The sequence below is a fragment of the Eubalaena glacialis genome, chromosome 7 (assembly GCF_028564815.1).
Source record: "Eubalaena glacialis isolate mEubGla1 chromosome 7, mEubGla1.1.hap2.+ XY, whole genome shotgun sequence".
Taxonomy (NCBI): Eukaryota; Metazoa; Chordata; class Mammalia; order Artiodactyla; family Balaenidae; genus Eubalaena; species Eubalaena glacialis.
In genome coordinates this window covers 23,164,899-23,183,878 of record NC_083722.1, presented here as the reverse complement: position 1 = coordinate 23,183,878, position 18,980 = coordinate 23,164,899, and the positions used below count along the sequence as shown (strand labels likewise).

At 48.4% G+C, this 18,980-nt stretch overlaps 1 protein-coding gene and 1 pseudogene across 2 annotated transcripts; both read right to left on the bottom strand.

Moving 5' to 3' along the window:
* Positions 1 to 316: 316 nt before the first annotated feature.
* The window catches only part of LOC133095670 (tripartite motif-containing protein 26-like), a 63,179-nt pseudogene continuing 44,515 nt past the window's right edge, over positions 317 to 18,980 (bottom strand).
* Positions 14,389 to 17,866, bottom strand: LOC133095067 (BOLA class I histocompatibility antigen, alpha chain BL3-7-like). 2 transcript variants are annotated; one of them, XM_061195900.1, is made up of 8 exons: positions 17,718 to 17,859; positions 17,127 to 17,396; positions 16,651 to 16,926; positions 15,754 to 16,029; positions 15,522 to 15,632; positions 15,052 to 15,084; positions 14,864 to 14,911; positions 14,389 to 14,700 (listed from the first exon to the last, which is right to left on the bottom strand). In XM_061195900.1, the coding sequence occupies exons 1-8, from the start codon at positions 17,779 to 17,781 to the stop codon at positions 14,696 to 14,698; spliced, it is 1,083 nt and encodes a 360-aa protein (XP_061051883.1). In that variant the 5' UTR covers positions 17,782 to 17,859; the 3' UTR covers positions 14,389 to 14,695. The 2 variants fall into 2 exon arrangements, with proteins under 2 accessions (XP_061051883.1, XP_061051882.1); XM_061195899.1 differs by lacking the exon at positions 14,389 to 14,700 and having other exon boundaries at positions 14,775 to 14,911; positions 17,718 to 17,866.

Here is an 18,980-nt window from a genome sequence, read left to right as displayed (position 1 = left end):
GCTCTAGAAATGGATATGGATGTTGTAATCAATTCCTATTCGTGGCAGGGGCTGCAGTCCTATGATATAGTCACTCGTTCTCATACCTTTGTCTCAGTGGCAGGTGAAGAACCAAATCAAAGGCAACAGAAGAGAAAAATTAATAATTAATACGCATTTTAATAAGTACTTTAAAGACATTTCAACCATTCCCTTGTAGAGAAAGCAGATCAAGCGTACGACTCCCGTTTTAGAGAGAAAGCAGTGAAGACAAGAGACTCCTGACTACCATAAGGCTCCAGTCATCTAAGTGCATTCAGAAACCCAGCAGGACCACCTAGCTGAGGCAGAGAGTTGGGAATGATGTAAAGGAGCAGAGGATCAATGAAAACACCGAGGGCTGTGCCCAGGAGGTCTCCTCTCCGGGTCTCAGCGTAAGCCTGGATCTCATGCAGTCAAGCCACAGGAAAGGGAAAATTCTCCCAGTGAAGGAAGATGAGAATCCATAGAGAAACTCTTGAGTTCTGGCATTGGTAAAGGTTACCTTCCCACCATCATAATCCAGAGCAGCTCCAGTCAGCCTTGGACAGTAGGACAGGATCTGGCAAGGCTCAGGGCTGGTGCATATATAGACCCCAGCTGAAGACAGCTGCAGAGTCCAGAACCCCTCCTCAGGGGTGAAGCTGAGAAACCCTCTTCTCACCACTGACTCTCTTGCCACCCTCACCAGGCAGAATTCTGGCCACATTCCATTTTCCTGCGACCATTCCCCTCCGACTCCTCTTTCTCACCTCTATATCCAGGAGAACTAGACCCATCAGGGATACCTAGAAATCCACCAAGATAGCTACTGCCAAACACACCTCTGCTTCCACCCCTGTATTTCACTGCTTCTTCTTCCTCCTCTGCTCCCCACCAGATCCTGTCCACTGTCACTTCCCAATACACTTTGCCCCACGTGAAGCCCTTACTGCCCAGCACGCCAGGCTCCGGATCAAATCGCTGACCATGCTGCTATGTGTTCATCCACAAGCCAGTGAATATCATGCTCTTCCCATTTGGAAACACTGAGAGGTAGCCACTGGCTGTCTGGGAATTCAGGATGATCCTCACTGTGGGGACAAGGAGATAAAGGTGTGGCATCACAAAAGACAGCAAATGAGATTTATCCCATAGGTTCTGGGGCCTTTATGACAATGGGGGGAGACTCCTCAGGGGGCCAGGCCAGAAACTGCTTTTGACCTTGTGCTCATACTATTAGCAACCATATCTGGAAAATGAAGAGAACACAGAAAATTCAAGGGCACAGGCAGTGTGATGAGACTTGAGAGGGAAAAGCGGTAAGGACTGGGATCACTGCAGCTGCACAAATCTGGGGAAAGGTTTGTGGTTTTGAAATCTGAATTCTCAGGATAAAGAATTTGGATACATTAGTCACACGAAGACCTTCCTCTTTAAATCGAAAGAGCTGACCCATAAGTAATGGAGCTTCACAGGAAAGCTGCAATTAGCAAACTTCAGCCACTATCCCCTCCAGACGCTCACTTGTTTTATATTCCAGATCCCTCATCAATTTTCCTAGAATAAAAGTACCAAAGGACAGTAAGTGATTCTGACACCACATCTTCTAGGTCAAATTCTCTTACTGTTGGCTAATATAACTTTAGAAGGTGACAAAGCACCATGAAAACGCAAGTGAAATAGAGAAATCAATTCAGGAGACACCCAGAGCTGTCCAGTCTAAAGTGGTTCATGTAAGTATCCCGGCCAACATCTGCTGAACCCACCTGGTGCTTCATTAAAGAGTACCTGTGGACATATTCCCTGTTGTTAAACTAAGTCCTAAACTTCTAGTCCTACACCACACTATTTCTCTCCACTCTCAAAGATACCTCTTTTAGATTCATTCTCCCAGTATTCTTTAAATTTAAAAAAATTTTAATTGTGGTAAAAACACACAACATTTACCATCTTTACCATTTTTAAGTGTATAGTTCATTAATGTTAAGCGTATTTAACTTGCTGTGCAACCAATTTCCAGAACTCTTCCATTCTTCAAAGCTGAAACTCTCTACCCATTGAACAACAACTCCGCATTTCCCCCTCCTCCCAACCACTAATCTACTTTCTGTTCCTGTGCATTTGACTACTTCAGAGACCTCCCATAAATGGAATCATACAGTACTTGTCTCTTCGTGACTGGCTCATTTCACTTAGCATAATGTCCTCAAGGTTCATCCATGTTGTAGCATGTGTCAAAATTTCCTTCCTTTTTTAGGCTGGATAACATTCCATTGTCTGCATATGCCACATTTTGTTTATCCATTCATCCACTGATGGACATTTGGGTTGCTTCTACCTCCTGGCTAGAGCGAATAATGCTGCTATGAACATGAGTGTGCAAATATCTCTTTGAGATCCTGCTTTTAATTCTTTGGAAAGTGGGAATGCTGGATCATATGGTAATTATATTTTTAATTGTTTGAGGAAATGCCACACTGTGTTCCATAGCCTCCCAATTTTCTTTTGCCTCACTGTTAAATGTGAAATATCTTTTTACCAACTCTGAGACCTATTGACTATGATTCTGCTTTAGTCTAGGTAACATTCTTAGACTATCATGTGGAATGCTCTCTGGTTTGGACTTGCTTAGATTCCCTCCCCAATGTCCCTGCGTGGTGTGAGTGACGTGCACAAGAGCAAGGAACTCTGAGAAGCCACGGCCACAATCAAAACCTAAGGAAACATTATAGAGAAAGAAAGAAGGTTTTCTAGGCTCAGAACCCCTTCCTTTACCATGGAATCCTTTGAGTCCTTTCTCTAAAGAAAGAAGTTTATCTGAAAATTCTTGTGTCTGCTTTTTGATTGGAGGACTGATAGGCTTTTCAATCCAGAACTTCTTCCGGGGATATCTAGAGAAAATGAAGTCACAGTTAGCACTCCTGAGAGAAAGGCATGATTCCCATCGTCAGCACGTGCATGCGCACAAACACCAGCAGCGGACCAAAGGGGCAGAGAGTAAAAGCTGCTTCTCCACGTGGTCGGTTTCAACATCAGAGTCAACGAGTAGATATATAGAGTTCTGAAGAAAGGGCCATGATCCAAGGATTCTCTACCCACCAATATGTCATTTATAGACAATGTTAAAAAAGAGAGAAAGCCATTCTCTGCCTTTGAAAGTCTTTGAAACATGCCAGTAATACTACAGCCTCTAAGGAAATTACCTGAGGATATAAAGTAGACAAATTAAAATTAAGCTTTAAATATACATTTTTAAAAGCTTTAGATTTAAAATTAAGGAAGTGCTGGGCAGAGATATATAAGCTAAATACAAAATGAAAGAAATCTGAGGTCTTGATCTTATTATCAAACAAGATTGGATTCAAAGCAAAAAATTATTAAGTAAGACAACAGAGGGTGTTTTATGTTACTAAGAAAATTATAATCCACAATTAAGATACAACTCTCCTTAAAGGTCAACAGAAAAAAAGTATCAAATATAAAAAGCAAGAACTATAAGAATACCAGTAAAATGGGCAAAAACTCATTGCTAATAGGAATCTTTGAGTGATTGCTTCTAGTCCATAACATATCAAGAAGTCAAAAAATAAGTGTCAATGCAAAATACCTAAATAACAAAGCTACTAAGGAAAACTTCATGGAGATAGAGCAAATCCTATTCCAAGAACACAGAGAATGTACCTTCTTTGGAAATGTTTGGAACTGTCCAAAAGTTTACAATGTACAATACAGAAAGCCTCAATAAAGTCCAAAATGGTAACAAACTTGTCTGGTCACAAGATTTAAAAACGATGAAACATAAAACTATTAGAAAAAACCCTGCACACCACTGACAGAAAAGAAAAAAAAGAGGGAGGAGAGTCCTTGAAGAGGATCTTATCCTGGAGGAGAATGTTGGACAGAGTTCTCACCTCCTCGTCCTGGACCTGGCTTGTCTAGTGCTTGTTCCCTTCACCCGCTGCCTAGAGGACGGTCCCTGCCTTGTGCTGGTTGGCAGCCAAAGCATCAGGACTTATGGTGTCTTGATCTTTGGAGTCGATGCTACTCAGCAAGCCCCTGCCTGAGCCCTCCCTGCTTTGTCTACCACAGAGCCTCCAGAGCACAGGTGACACAGCATCCCAGCCCTGACGGAGAGGTCACCCTGAGATCTTGGGCCCTGGGCTTCTACCCTCAGAGGTCACCCTGACCTGGCAGCGTGATGAGGAGGACCAGACCCAAGCCATGGAGCTTGTAGAGACCAGGCCTTCAGAGGACAGAACGTTCCAGAAGTGGGCGGCCCTGGTGTTGCCTTCTGGAGACGAGCAGAGACACACGTGCCACGTGCAGCACCAGGGGCTGCCTGAACCCCTCTTCCTGAGGTCCGGTGTGGAGGGATCTGAGGGGGAACCTTCTTCTCAGGGAAGTAGGAGCCCTTCTGGGGACTTTCAGCAGGGTCAGGGCTCAGATGAGAGGTCAGGGCCCCTCACTCTCCTTTCCTCCTCAAAGCCGTCTTCCCAGCCCAGCATCCCCATCAAGGGAGCATTTGCTGGCCAGCTTCTCCTTGCAGCTGCTGTCAGTGGGGTTGTGTTTGCAGGAGTTCAGATTGCTGGAACTTTGCCTGCAAGAACTGTGCTCTAGAACACCAAGAACTCAGGTTAGGAAGGGATTCTGGGTTTCATTGTTCTGACCCAAGGGTCTCTCACCTCAGGGGTTGAATTGCAACTCCTGTCCTCGTGACTTCTGGAGCCGACGTGCAGACATCCTGTTGTGCAGCAAAGCCTGGAGGGACCCTGGCTGGTGGGAGGCCAGCTGAGAAAGTGCAGGTGAGCTGGGAGGCTGGGGACCTGCTGGATCCCCTGAGCCCCACTTCCAGGTCAGGCCAGTGTACGTGGCTGCCTTTGGACTCCAGGACCTTGATCTAAGTTCAGCTCCCCTTCTCCTCTATGAGGGTTCCAGGAGCAGGGCCACACGAGGCCCAGAAAGTACCAGATTGCCTGGGGAATGGGTCTCTTTCTAGTGGGACAAAAATTCTCAGGTCCGTCTCCTGCAGGATCCTAAATTTTTTTACAAAGATGAAGTAGTATTAAGCCCAGTCCTACAATGAACTGGCAAATCTGAAGGGAGAGTGTAACCTGCATGTGTGTCTGTCTGTGTGTGTTCACATGCGTATAGAAATGTGTGTGGATGTTTGTGTATATGTGTGTGGGTGAGTGTACACAAGCATGTGTGGGCCTTTGTATGTGTACGTGTGTTTTTGTGGTGTGCGGGTGTGCATTGCTCTGATGCGTCCTCATCCTGGCCCCCACCCTGGCCTTCTCCAGGTGCCCCTCCCACCTCAGGGGATATAAGAGACAGGACAGCTCTCCATCTGCACATGAGTAAGAGGCTGAGGTGATGAGTGTTGGGGAGAAGTGGTCCTCATCCTCTTGGAAGAAAGAAACAGGAGCTGCATGCGTGGACTCTCTTCCTTCCCAGGATTTTGCCTTAGTAAATGTGTCAGATACCATTTTAAGGGACTTACATGAATCAAGTAATTTAAATCTCGTAAGAGTCCTCTGAGATAGGGACAGCAATCAACCCCATTTTACAGACAAGGAAACTGAGGCCTCTGAGAGCTTGGCTGGCCCTCAGTTGGCTGAGCCATGACTCTAAGGCAGCGGTCTGACCGCTGTGCCCAGGTCTGTACTCACTCTGCTGTGTTGACTCCCATACACTGTTCACCAGCCTCACTAAGGGTCACCTCCTCTGGGGGCTCTGACAGCTTCCCTGTCCCCTCTGGGCTCTGAGACTGGCTGGGAGTCTATTGCGTTTCTCACACTCCCTATAGGTGTGTCCATGGGGTCTGAAGTGACAGGAGAGTTGGTTCTACATTGGCTGCTGGAGTGTGTTTGCCGGAGGTGGGGGGAAGAGAGGGTCACATCTGGGCTGTAGGGCCTCAGTGGTGTTTGCATCTGGGTGTGAGCTGGGCTTTCCAGATGCTGAAGGGTGAAGACCAGCAGGGGCCGTGCAGAGTTTACTCATCACTGTGTTATTTCACAGCCTGAAACCACGGCCCCTCGTGGGCCTGAGAGTCACAGGGGTGTTCACGCATCTCCTTCCCATCCCTGCTGCCCTGACTGCTCTTCTTCCAGCTGACTTCCTGGGAACATCTGCTGTCCAAGGTGACACATGAGGAGGGGTCTGGCCACACCCCTGCTCACCAGCACTTCCTCCCACCCTGCCTGCTGCTCCCTTCTGGGGCCTCCTGGATGAAGTGAGAGGACAGCAACTAGGACAGACAGAGAAGCTGACATTATGCTGGTAAAGAGAAAGCAGAACGCCTGTCACCAAGAAAAGGAAAGGGTTGCCTTAGGGAAGAATACTGAGTAGTTTCTTGTGGGCTGTTACACTGGCAGCCTCAGACTTCTGCTGGATGTTGACAGGAGGCTGACCTTAATTTCTTGCCACGTAGGACTTTCCAACACAGCTGCTTCCTTCCTCAGAGCTTGCAAGCAGTGAAGACAGTAGAAAGTCAGCCAGCAAGATGGGGTCTTGCTCTTCTATGATCTAATCTCAGGAGTGACATCCCTGTTGTCACATTCTATTGGTCAGAAGCAAGTCACAGGTCCCACCCACACTCAGGGGTGGAGAGCCACAAGGTGTGAACCCCAGGAGGCAGGGATCCTTGGGTAGCATCTCAGAGTCTGTCTGCACTGGGACATTCCAGGTCAGAGAAGCAGGAGCACGAGGTATTGAGGACTCTGCCACGGATTGCACAGTCACTGAACAGTCATTGTCACTGTGGGTCCGCCTCAGGCAGGATCATCTGCAGAACTGACTTGTGTTTATCGCGGCACCGACCTGGTTACAAGAATCAATGTTTTCATCGGAAAGGTTTCTCTCCAGGTCTGTGGGAATCTGAGAGGGTCCCCTCTGAATATTTGCCCCCTTACTTTTCAAACCTCCTACACCTCTAGGAAAGTGCCGTCACTGAAGTCACCCACATTTTTCTTGCCTGTGTCATCCTGCCAGCAAACCCTGGGCTCCCATTATTCCTCCCATCTTACTTTCATACAGGATCCCAGAGTCACTCCTTGTGATTCTAGTTTGTTGGTTTCTTCCCCTTCATCCAGATTATTTCTTAGTGATTTTCTCTTGTGTTGATTACTCAGCTTCATTAGGAAATTGTGTTCTCTAACTAACCCTTTCTACTAGTTTTTGGACCAAATGGGCCAAGGTCATCTCTCCAATCCTCAGCTCACATCCCACACAGGGACAGGATAAGAGTGGGGCTCCTGGGAAGTCATGGACTGGCACAGACCCTCATCGGGGTGAGACATTTAGGTCACCAAGCCATAGACCTTAGCTTTCTTTATGTCCCCGGCAGGGGGCACCACACCTGGCACACAGTATGCTCTCAATCAGCTCCCTCCCTCCTGGAAGCTGTTTCCCAGACAACTAATTATAGACTATGTTGCATTTACCAGGTCATTTCACTCCATCGTGAGTTCCTTGATGTGTCACTCACTGAGGCCCAGCACAGAGCCTGACATCTAGTAACCGCCTAATAAATGATTACTAAATGAGTGTGGGGTTTTCTTTGGTCATTCAACATTTATTTCAACTTACTAATACATGCATAAAGTTTAAAAAATTCATATGACATAAAGGATATACAGTGAAAAGTAAATTTCCTCCTCCATCCCATCCAAAACCCTTCCAAATTCCCTCCCTGGACACAGTAACTGTTGCCAGTTTCGACAGTGTTATAGAGAGCGATTTCATTTTATCAGGTGGTATTTATCCCATATTCTATCTGCAGTTTTGTTATCAATTAGCAATATATTCTAAGATTATTCTATTTTTAAAATACAAATCTGGCTCAGCTTAAGATACTGATAATAACAATTCTCCACTTCTGATTTAAAAAAAATTAAGTATAGCAAAAATCATCTCTCTTCCATAGCAATAGGGTTTTTTTCTGGACAAAGTCACCCAGGTTAAAAATACATTCGGGACTTCCCTGGTTGCGCAGTGGTTAAGAATCCGCCTGCCAATGCAGGAGACACGGGTTCGATCCCTGGTCCGCGAAGATCCCACATGCCGCGGAGCAAATAAGCCCGTGCACCACGACTACTGAAGCCCGTGCCCCACAACTACTGAAGCCTGCGCGCCTAGAGCCCGTGCTCGCATCAAGAGAAGCCACCGCAATGAGAAGCCCCTGCACTGCAACTAAACGGAACTAGAGAAAGCCCAGCAACGAAGACTCAATGCAGCCAAAATAAATAAATAAATAAATTAAAGTTAAAAAAAAAAAAAAAAACGTTCAATCTCCACTATTTGTATCCTTTTGATTAAGTTCTGGCCCATATGACGAAGCAGATGTGAACTTTAAAATTTTGATCTTAAAGGGAAGAAACCTTTCTTCCTTCCCTGCTTTCCCTGGTTGCTCCTGGACCATGAACACGGTCTTAGGCACCTTGGGTCATGTCAACAATGGCAACATCCCAGGGACAGCAGAGAAGGAAGGTCAAGGAGCCCTGGACGCCTGGACATCCTCGTGGTGCAGAGCCACCCTAGCAGCCCTGGAACTGCCTGCCTCACTGTCATGGGAGACACACACAGGCTGCCATCCTGTGAGACCACTGTTATTTGGGTTCTGCTGCACATAGTGAATACATATCGGCAGAATAGGACTTCCCAGGAGTGTGGGGCTGTGGCGGTCTGTTCTAAGATGAGCAGAGATATATTTACAGTGTCACCACTTGGGCTCCTGGGACATTATTGTAAATGGAGAAAGGGAGAGCTGGGCCAGGGTTGGGGGCACAGCACAGGGAGACTGGAGACTGTTACCCTCCTCATCTTTCTAGCCATGGGGTCTGATAGGGGAGCGTTTGGGTCACCAGGTGTTAGATTTGGGAGTCTTCGTTTCTTCACTTCCCTTCTTGTCCTTTTCACAGACAGTTCTCTTGACATTCCAGCCAGGATGAGAATCATTGCTGGTGGTCTCTTCCTCCTCCTCCTCCTCCTGTCTGATGGCAGTGACTGTGGAGGCTGAGATTTGGAGGAGAAACTCCTCAGGTAGGGAAAGAATGCAGCATCAGTTGTCATTGGGTTCCATCGGGAATCTCTGCTTCCCCAGCCAGGCCTGGACAGCCAGCCCTGAGACAGCTGACCCCGGGTCCCTCATATCTTTTTCCCTGGTGATCCCCAAATATACATTCATCACATCCCCTATTCTGTTTGTTACCAATGAGTCACTAGGTCCAGCTTATGTTCCAAAGGTATTAGACAGGGGCATAGATACCAGAGGAGGGAGCATCGGGGACCAACTTAGAGTCTGCCAACCACGGGGTGACTTTGGGACCATCTGACTACATGGCCTGTCACACGGCTGAGGCTAGCAATGCAGAGACCAGAATAAATAGAGTTCAAGTCAAAGGTTTTGGGGCTCACTTCACAGGAATCCAGATCAAAATTATATTCCCAAAAACCTGGCCCGATCTTCCAGGTAATTTGGGATTTTTAAAAGAGAGAACTTTGTAGGTAGAAACATAAAGGTAGGAAATGAAAAGAAAGGTAGCAGCGCTGAGAGTTAGCGTTGTCTCATTGACAACGATCCTTCCAGTTTCCGCAAGAACCACAGTGGTGAGTTAACTGGTATGTGATGTGACCACCACCCCTGCATCCTTTAAGTCTTTGAAGATGACGTTAACTTCTTTCATTATCCCAAGACACAATATCGTTTTTAATGTTCTGTCGTGGCTGAGCTTGGGCGGCTTTTTCAGGGGCTTCCACTAAGCCTTTCTTACTAAAAGCTTTTACTTCACAGGATTAAAAAAAACCAATATGAGTTCTCTGGGTGACATTTCCAATTATAGCTCATAAGCTTGAGAAAAGCAAAGGTAAGATGTTTCCAGATTTGGCTAATGCCCTAAGGATAAAAACAATTTTTCCCTCTGGGTCATTACCCACATTTATATTTTGGCCTAAACAATTATTCTCTTGATACTGTACTTATGGAAGCTTTTTATACTTTATATATTATTTTTATTTGTTTTTACTGGAAGAGGCAGCCTTAAAACAAGTTCTATCACGTTACTGGGAATGGAGTCTCCATGACCTGTTTTTTCACTCCTGCTATTTATCTGGCACCATGGTAGGTGCTAGAATACAAGTCCACCTAAACCAATGATACTTTCTCTCTTCTGTGAGCCAGTGCTGGTTTGTGAAATGTTTGCTCTCAGCTCACAATAAGAAACATACAGACATTGAAAGTGAGTGTAAGCAAGTAAACTTCTACCTTTATCTTGACCCAGACTGGTAATTGCCAAGAAAAAGATGAGCATTTATATCATGTCATTGGATCTGCTAAGACAGTTGGATCATTAGTTCCTCATGGACCAGAGATTGCGTAACTTGCTGTCTAAACTAGTATTGATACTTTTTTGTGGGGATCACATGTAAACTGATAAGTGATATGGATACTTTCCCCAGAAAGATGTGCATGTACAAAGAAATGTGAAACTTAGTATAAAATGTCAGTGTTTATGTATGGATCCTATGAAGACTTACAGATCTTGTTTTTTTAAGCTTAGAAAGAGACAAAGGTAGGGAGAGGACATTTTGAGTAATCATTTCATTATTGAAAAATGCACTCTGATTATCTGAGTATAAACTGGAGTAGACAGAAGCTGGACTTCATAACAGAACATCACAGAAGAAGTTGAAAGATGTCATTTATTACTTATTCATCCATCGAACCTGACTGCTTACAATGTACCAGGTCAAGTTCTCGTCTAGATCACTGCTGCAAAAATTGAAATTTGTCATTCTTTTTCCCTTCCTCACCTTCAACCTCCACCCCTAGAATCTGTACCCTCTTCCCAAGTTAGGAGAATTTCAAACTTGAAGATCTTGGTAGGAGGTAGAGGCCACCTCCCTCCATAAGAGAGAAAAACCTGCTTCCAAACATTCTGGCAGGTTGAAACAGCCTGAGGCCCCACCAGGCAGGTGACCCCATGCTGGACTCTGACTCAGGACATGGTGACACAGGGAAGCTGGAATTGTGCTGAATGCTTTGGCACATGTGGCAGAGGTGGCGGTAGTGTCGTCCAGTTGTCAGGAGCAGCAGAGACAGCAGGCCTAGCCGCAGGGTGCATTGTCCAGCATCAGGGCTGACAGTGCTGTGAACAGTGGCATCTGTGCCCACCTGCAGGCGCAGGGGTTCCTCTGTGGGACCCGACCTGGATGGGATTGTGGATTCTGTTCCTGGCTGTGTACTCTGAGGGCTGTTCTGTGGCTTTTTCCTGAAATAAAACAAAACTACAGTCAATCTCTCTTTCCCTCTCTCTCTCTCGTTCCATTTAGAACAATTTGAAACCCTTTTATCCCCATAAAGAATTGCATGAGAATACCATGTAGCGAAACTCTGAGAGAGCAGGGATTCAGAGACTCTTCCCCGCTGCTTTACTGAGATATGATTGATCTACAATATTGAGTAAGTTTATGGTGTACAACTTGTTGACTTGAAACACTTAATATTGCAAAATAATTACCACCGTAGCATTAGCTTACAACTGTATCATGCCACATAATCACCTTTTTCGTGTGTGTGGAGAAAATTTAGGTCTACCCTCTTAGCAACTCAAGAGATTTTCTTTATGCTGAGCAGATAACTGCTTCTTACATTTTCCACCTGGCTATACTGCATGGTAGAGAAAACATGTATCTCCCAGAAAATGTCCTGACTTTTTCTTCCCAGGGAAAAACATTTCAATGCGGATTTAAAACCCCTCCCCACCCTGATTACTCTCTGATCACTGACCTCAGTGGATCCCAATCTGCCTGAGCCTCAGGACTGCGTGTAGGGATTGTTGCAAAGTACTCAGGCCTCTTCCCCGACCCACCATCTCAGAATGTGGGCATGGAGTCCAGGAATCCCTTATGAACAAGCTCTACAGGTGAGGCTGATGCACAGCCACGTGGGAATCCTGGTCTACGTTGTTGCTACTAAATGTGTGATCTGAAGACCAGCAACCTCAGCACCAAACTTGTTTAAAATGCAGATTCTCACGCTCCCTTCCACCTGAGGTGTGCAGGTGATGCACAAGGGAGATCGGGACCCCCTGGTCTCTGTGCCTTCTAGACTCGGTGTTCAGAATCGTGCGGTCTGCTCGGGTGTGTGGTCTGATCAGATCGCATAGCGCTGGGGGGTCCAGGGTTCAGTCCTTGTCCTTCCTCTTCTGTAGCCAATTCTCCCCTGGTGACCTCATCTGTTCTCAAAGCTTTAAACCTCATTTATAGGGTGTCACCTCCTCCAACTATTTCTCCAGCCAAGTCATCTCACCTGAACCCCAGACTCAGTTTGCACTTTCCTAAACCGAATGCCAATGCTGCCGCCTCCTCAAATATGTTGCTTCCAGAGTCTCCCCACTTCTGCGGAAGGTGCCCCACATGTCTACTTGCAAATCTCAAAATTTGGGGTCTCCCTTCATTCTGCTTTCTTATAACCCAAATTTAATCCATTAGGAATTGCTGTAAAACGTCATTTTCAGAATATATCCAGAATCCAATCAGTTACTATTACTTTCCCTGCTCACACCCCAGACAAGCACCAGCATCTCCAGCCTGGACACTGCACCATTTTCTACAGTTTCCTCTATGGAATCTCTTGCCCTTCACCTCCTGATTCTGCCCAGCAGCCAGATGTTTCTAGAGAGTAGTCACACCAGGTCAATCTTCTGTTCAAACCATCTTGTAAACTCCGCATCTTACTCAGACAAAATCAAAACCCTTCTAATATTGTCTAGGTCTATATGATCTGTCCGGACACTGCATCTCATCTCAGTTCCTCTCTCCTCCAGTTACGATGGCCTCCTCGCTCTTCCTTGAACACAAAGACACTCTCCTGCCCTACTGCACTGGCACTGGAGGCTCCCCTGCCTGGAGAGAACTTGCCCCAGACATCCTCGGGGACATTCCTTCATGTCCTTCGCATCTTTACTCAAAGGTCACCTCCTCAATGAGGCCCACACTGACCGCCCTAGTGAAACAGCCACCTTCCCTGTCCCCACACACTTACACGCTGGGTCACCTTCCTCAAAGCACTTACCAACTTTTAATGTAAACACTTCCCTCACTTACTAGTCTCAGAGTGCACACTCTGCCCTTTCCCCTAGAACATATACTCCACATGGCTGACAAGTTCTGTCTGTTGTTAGTTCCCTGAGGTTTCCTAGATGCAAAAATAGTGTGTCATGTATCTGGCACACAAAAATATCAATTGAATGAATCATCAGTGTAGAGCACCTCCCTATTCTAGAGACAGTGTCTTTATTAACGTGACCTCAGGCCACATGCTGTCTTGTGGCAGCTACAGCACAACATCCATTCGCAATGACATCAATGCCGCCTGTACTTTTCTCACAAGGGCTGATCTCCCCTCCCTCCCACACCAATCAGTCTGCACACCACACACCATGCTCCTTCTCGCTTCAGAAAAGAATATCCTGCACTTATGTGTCCTATATTCCAACGTACCCTGACTCTGTTAGACTCTGCTTTCTAAATCCATCAGTTTGGACTGGAGTCAGCACTAGGCTTAGAAGATCTATCTAAGGGCAGAAGAGGGGCCAGGCTGCAGAGAAGAGAGAAATCCAGCAAGAATTAAGTCAAGATGAGAGACTATTGGGGCCCTTCTCTTTGCTAATTCAAGAATCTGGTTCCTTTAAAAAGATGAGGAAAAGTTGGAAAGAAGAATCCAGCAAACATCTCTAGAAGGAGGGCAAGAGCTGGATGAGGCTGAAAATTGCTCTCTTGATACTACTGAGAATCCTGTGTGCAGGGCCCCCTTGGACTTGTGGGGACAATGACAGGCAAAATGACTCCTGCTGCTGTCAGAGATGGAAACACCCAGAGAAGAATGAGACCAGAACTCTGCACATGAAAAACAACAGTCATTATTCCAACAACAACTAAATAAGCAAAATATAAACACACACGATAAAGACAGGGTCCGAGGATGGGACCAAGGCCTGAGCCAAGGCTACCTGGTTACAGGAAGCCCTTGCTGCCCACAGTCCTGGAGACAGTATAAGGCCCAGGTGATTTCTGAGCCTCTGAGATCACAGGTCCTGGTGGGACAAGGTTCTACTCAAGTGACGAGGACAAAGGAACAGAGAAGATGACCTGGCAGAGCAGTGACCACATCAAAGCCCACGATGCAGTGAGCACGGAGTGGGCACAGGCCGCGTCCACGCTCAGCTCCTCACAGCCTCCTCCTGTCCCACCTGCAACAGACTCAGCACAGCAAACACACAGAATCTGGAAGGTTCTCAGTGCTTCCATTTATTTTCTCTCTCAAACTTTAGGAATCCTTTCCTTTATTATCCCATCAACCCCTCATGGCACGAATTAGAAAAAACAAAATTCATATATAGATTTTATTTCCAACAGGCAAGTAAGACATTATTACTCAGTGCAACACGAAGTTAAAACAGGGATGGAGGTGGCCCAGCCCTGCCTCTGCTGGAACAGGCAAGTGGATCAGGGAAGAGAACACAGGTCAGGGTGGGGAGGGGTCGTGGTGGGCAGGGGTGGGCCAGTCTCCCCACCTCCTCACATTAGGCTAAGAGGAAAACAGACACATTCAGAGGCAGCTGCAGAAAGAGGAGTCACGGGATCTGAAGCCACAAAGTGGGACCGTGCATCACTCAGTCCCCACGGGGCTGCTGTCTCACACTGTGAAAGAAAATAATCATGAACAAATTCAGGTCAGTCATGTAAGTGCTGACCTTCCCAACAGCCCCCCACATGCTCAAATGTCCCACTCAAAGATCCCCACCACCCGGGGCATCCCCTCGGCCCCAACATCTCTCCCAATCGAGGCCCTCCAGGGTCTCACCTTTAGGATCCGTGAGAGACACATCAGAGCCCTGGGCACTGTCACTGCCTGGGGGAGAACAAAACCAGGACGTGGTCAGAACCCACAGGAGAGAAACTAGAGAAGGAACTTTAGGAGGGTGAGCCCCCCATGGCCTCCTGTCTGCACCCTCACAAGGGTCTCAGGAGTCACACCCCCTCCACACTCACTTGCAGCCTGAGCGTAGCTCCCTCTTTTTTCACCTGTAAGAAGAAAACATCACGTGAGAGGCCAGGGAGAAGACTGAGTTGTGAGATCCTAGAGGAACCCCCTAGTCCTGGACCACAGAGAACTTTCCAGAACTGTTGACCAAAACCCATGATAGGATCAGCAACACGAAGAAAGGAGATATGCGGGGATTGGATCAACTTCTGCCCTCCTGGGGGGTCTGTCCTCAGCAGGGACCTTCCCTCTCTGACCTTCAAGTGCTGGTAATCTGGTCCCCAACTGGAATTATGAAGGTGAAAAAATCTGTCTTTCATTTCCACATGTGCTTTACAAAAGGGTAAGTGCCAGTCTCCAGACTGACAAGCAATGTTTCTGAGTGGTACTGCCCAATAAAAACGCAGGCAAGCTTCTACCTGGGCTTGAAACTCCCCAGTGAGACAAGAAAACTCAGATCCCTCCCTCCCTTCCCTACCTGAGCGCTTCTTCCTCCAGATCACAGCTCCAGCCACCACGGCTCCAGTGACCACCAAGAGAACCAGGCCAACGATGAGGCCCATGATGGGGACGGTGGGCTGAGGAGGTTCTGTGGAGGAAAGGGAAGGGGCCCTGACCTCAGGCTTGAATCCCGACCTTGCTGAACGTGTCCAGAAGGGCTCCTGCTTTATCTGAGAAGAAGTTACACCCCCCACCATGTCCCTCCTTACCCCATCTCAGGGTGAGGGGCTCCTGAAGCCCCTCGTGCTGCACATGGCACGTGTATCTCTGCTCCTCTCCAGAAGGCACCACCAGGGCCGCCCACTTCTGGAAGGTTCTGTCCCCTGAAGGCCTGGTCTCCACAAGCTCCATGTCCTGGGTCTGATCCTCCCCATCACGCTGCCAGGTCAGTGAGATCTCCTCAGGGTAGAAGCCCAGGGCCCAGCACCTCAGGGTGACCTCACGGTCAGAGATGGGGTGATGGGTCACGTGTGTCTTTGGACGGTCTGAGGAGGAAGAATCAGAAAATTCACACTTTGGGTTACCTTCATGGGCCACTGAAGCAGCATCATGTGACCATCCTGAGAATGGACAGCACAACAGGTTTGAAAAGAAGAAGCAAAAACACCAGACACCAGCCTGGACTCCGGAGTCTGGGAAAATCTCCCAGTCCTTGGAAAGTTCTAGAATAAGGATGAAAGCCAAGATAGGAGGCTCCATGTAAAGGGGAGAATACAGAGCAATGGTCCTGACTTTGGTGGAGGCTGAATGACTCAGAAAAGCTGGAGTCAGGCCTCCTAACATGTTCTCAGGCTGAGAACAGGCCTTGAGAGAGAAAGTCATGGTTCACAAGATGGGGGTCAGGGTCAAAGGGCACCGCTGGTCAGTTATTTCAGGGATGGTTTCCTGCTTCTTCCCCAAAGAGACTGGATTCCTTAACTGTCTTTCAGAGAAGTGAGGCCACCGGTGAATCACTGTCTTGTACAGAATATGAAAACCTGGGCGGATTCCTCCCTCTCCCGACAAGAAGTTGGGGCGCTGTTCCCACAGGGACCCCATTTCCTCCCCTTGTGGGAAGCCAGCTCCAGCCCGAGGGGAGACCAGGGGGGCCCCGCGGCCCCTCGTACCTGCGCGCTGCAGCGTGTCCTTCCCGGTCTCCAGGTATCTGAGGAGCCACTCCACACACCTGCCCTCCAGGTAGTTCCTGAGTTGCTCCGCAGCACCGGCCGCCTCCCACTTGCGCTTGGTGATCTGAGCCGCCGCGTCGGCCGCGGTCCAGGAGCGCAGGTCCTCGTTCAGGGCGATGTAATCGGCGCCGTCGTAGGCGTCCTGTTTGTACCCGCGGAGGAGGCGACCGTCCGGCCCCACGTCGCAGCCGTACATCTCCTGGACGGTGTGAGACCCTGACCCCGCCCCGACCAACCGCAGCGATTAAACCCAAACTGAAAATGAAACCGGGTAAAGTCCCCGCGGGCTGTTCCCGGGTCGGGGACCGGGCGGTCCCGCAATGTTGGGGTGACCCTCTGACCCGGAGACTCGGGGCGACGCCGGCCCGTCCCTGGGGATGGGGGTCGTGACCCGGACCCGGGCCCGCGTCGCTCACCGGCCTTGCTCTGGTTGTAGTAGCCGCGCAGGGTGTTCAGGTCCTCTCGGTAAATCTGTGCGGTGTCCTTGTAGATCCGCGTGTTCCGATCCCAATACTCCGGCCCCTCGTGCTCCATCCACGGCGCCCGCGGCTCCTCCCTCGGATTCGGGGCGTCGCTGTCGAACCGCACGAACTGCGTGTCGTCCACGTAGCCGACGGCGATGAAGCGGGGCTCCCCGTGGCCGGGCCGGGACACCCCGGTGTAGAAATACCTCAGGGAGTGGGAGCCTGGGGGCGGGGAGGGGTGACACCCGGTCCGACCCTCCTCCCGGCGCGGGTCCCGGGTCCGAGGTGACGGGGCCGGGAGGGGGGAGGGGGCGAGGGGCTCGTGAGACGGAAAAGGTGTGGAGGTCGGAGAAGGGCCGGCACCTCGGGGGGAGAGAAGAGGGGGCGGGAAGCCAGGGAGGGACAGGCGGGGACGCGGGTGAGGGGGCGGGTCTGGGCCGGGGGCGGCGGCGTGGCTCCTTCCCTGGGAGTCCTGCCCCCCCGACCCCCGGGGTCCCCTCGCTGCTCCCCGCAGAGGCCGTTCCCTCCCGACCCCGCACTCACCCGCCCAGGTCTCGGTCAGGGCCAGGGCGCCCGAGAGCAGCAGGAGGAGGGTTCCCGGCGCCATGACCAGCAATCTCGGGGTCTGGGGAGAAACTGAGTCTCGGCGGGTCGGTGGAGACTTTATAACCGGGAACCGCGGGGACGCTGATTGGCTTCTCCAGAAACGGGACACGCAATGGGAGTCAGAAGTGGGGCCGCGTCACGAGTGTCCAGGCAGGAGGGCCCGACACGGGTTGTGAGAGAGAAAGTGAAACTCGGGGAGACGGGGAATCCCCACCACGGAGCGTCCCCGCCCCAGCGACCGCCTGACGCCCTGAAAGCCTGAGAGCCTGGCCCTCCCCGGACCTGGGACTGTGCGTGACCCTGCGCCTTCTGCTCAGAGAGCTCTTTGCCACACTGTCTCCCTGAGTCCTGGCCCGGGGACTGTGCAGTCAGCGATTTTCACAACATTGTGGCCAGAATATTGATACGGTCTTACAAACTAGTGACGACCGCAAAGATAATTTTGTTTATGTGGATACTTCTATCGATACTTTCCAAAGTAGAAATAATAGAGTTTAAAAATTTTAAATTAATTTATTTAGACTAATATTAATAACCCATGATTTAATATGAAAAATAACTACTTCCCAAAATAAACACGGTAGTGGGAAAAGTGGAGCTTTTCAGGTTTTTATATTGTTGCAAGTCTCTCTCTTTCTTGTCTGTCTCATTAGAAGACCCCTGGATGTTCATGTTCGCTTCTGCATCGAATCCGTTATTTTGATTGAAGTCTATGAAAATAAAAAGGCCCACACATATGTAGGAGTAGTATTTTTAATAACCTTTTCAGACAGTCGTGGATGTTAGTCTTTGATACAAAACTAAAACTACACAAGTGGTAGTTTCTCAAAGGTTATTTTCAATATAAAATATTGAAACAATATTATTAACTATTTCCTATTCTGTTACGTTAAAATCCATAACCCTATTTTGCACGTTGAATGTCTCCTGTACTAACGTAAGATTTTAAAAAAGTAATACGTTGTTTCACTAAGTTATATAGATCTTCCAGTGTCATTCATTCTTTCAAGTAAACATTGTATTCCATGAAGAAGAGGGTAGTTCAGGTCACGCAAATGATTTTCCTTGGGACATAGTACTTTGGAATGTAGCAGAAGTGCTTGATGGGTACTTCCCATGTCATCTTAGAAGATAGTTTTAAAATGTGGATTTAAGGGAGTTCCCTGGCAGTCCAGTGGTTAGGACTCAGAGCTGTCACTG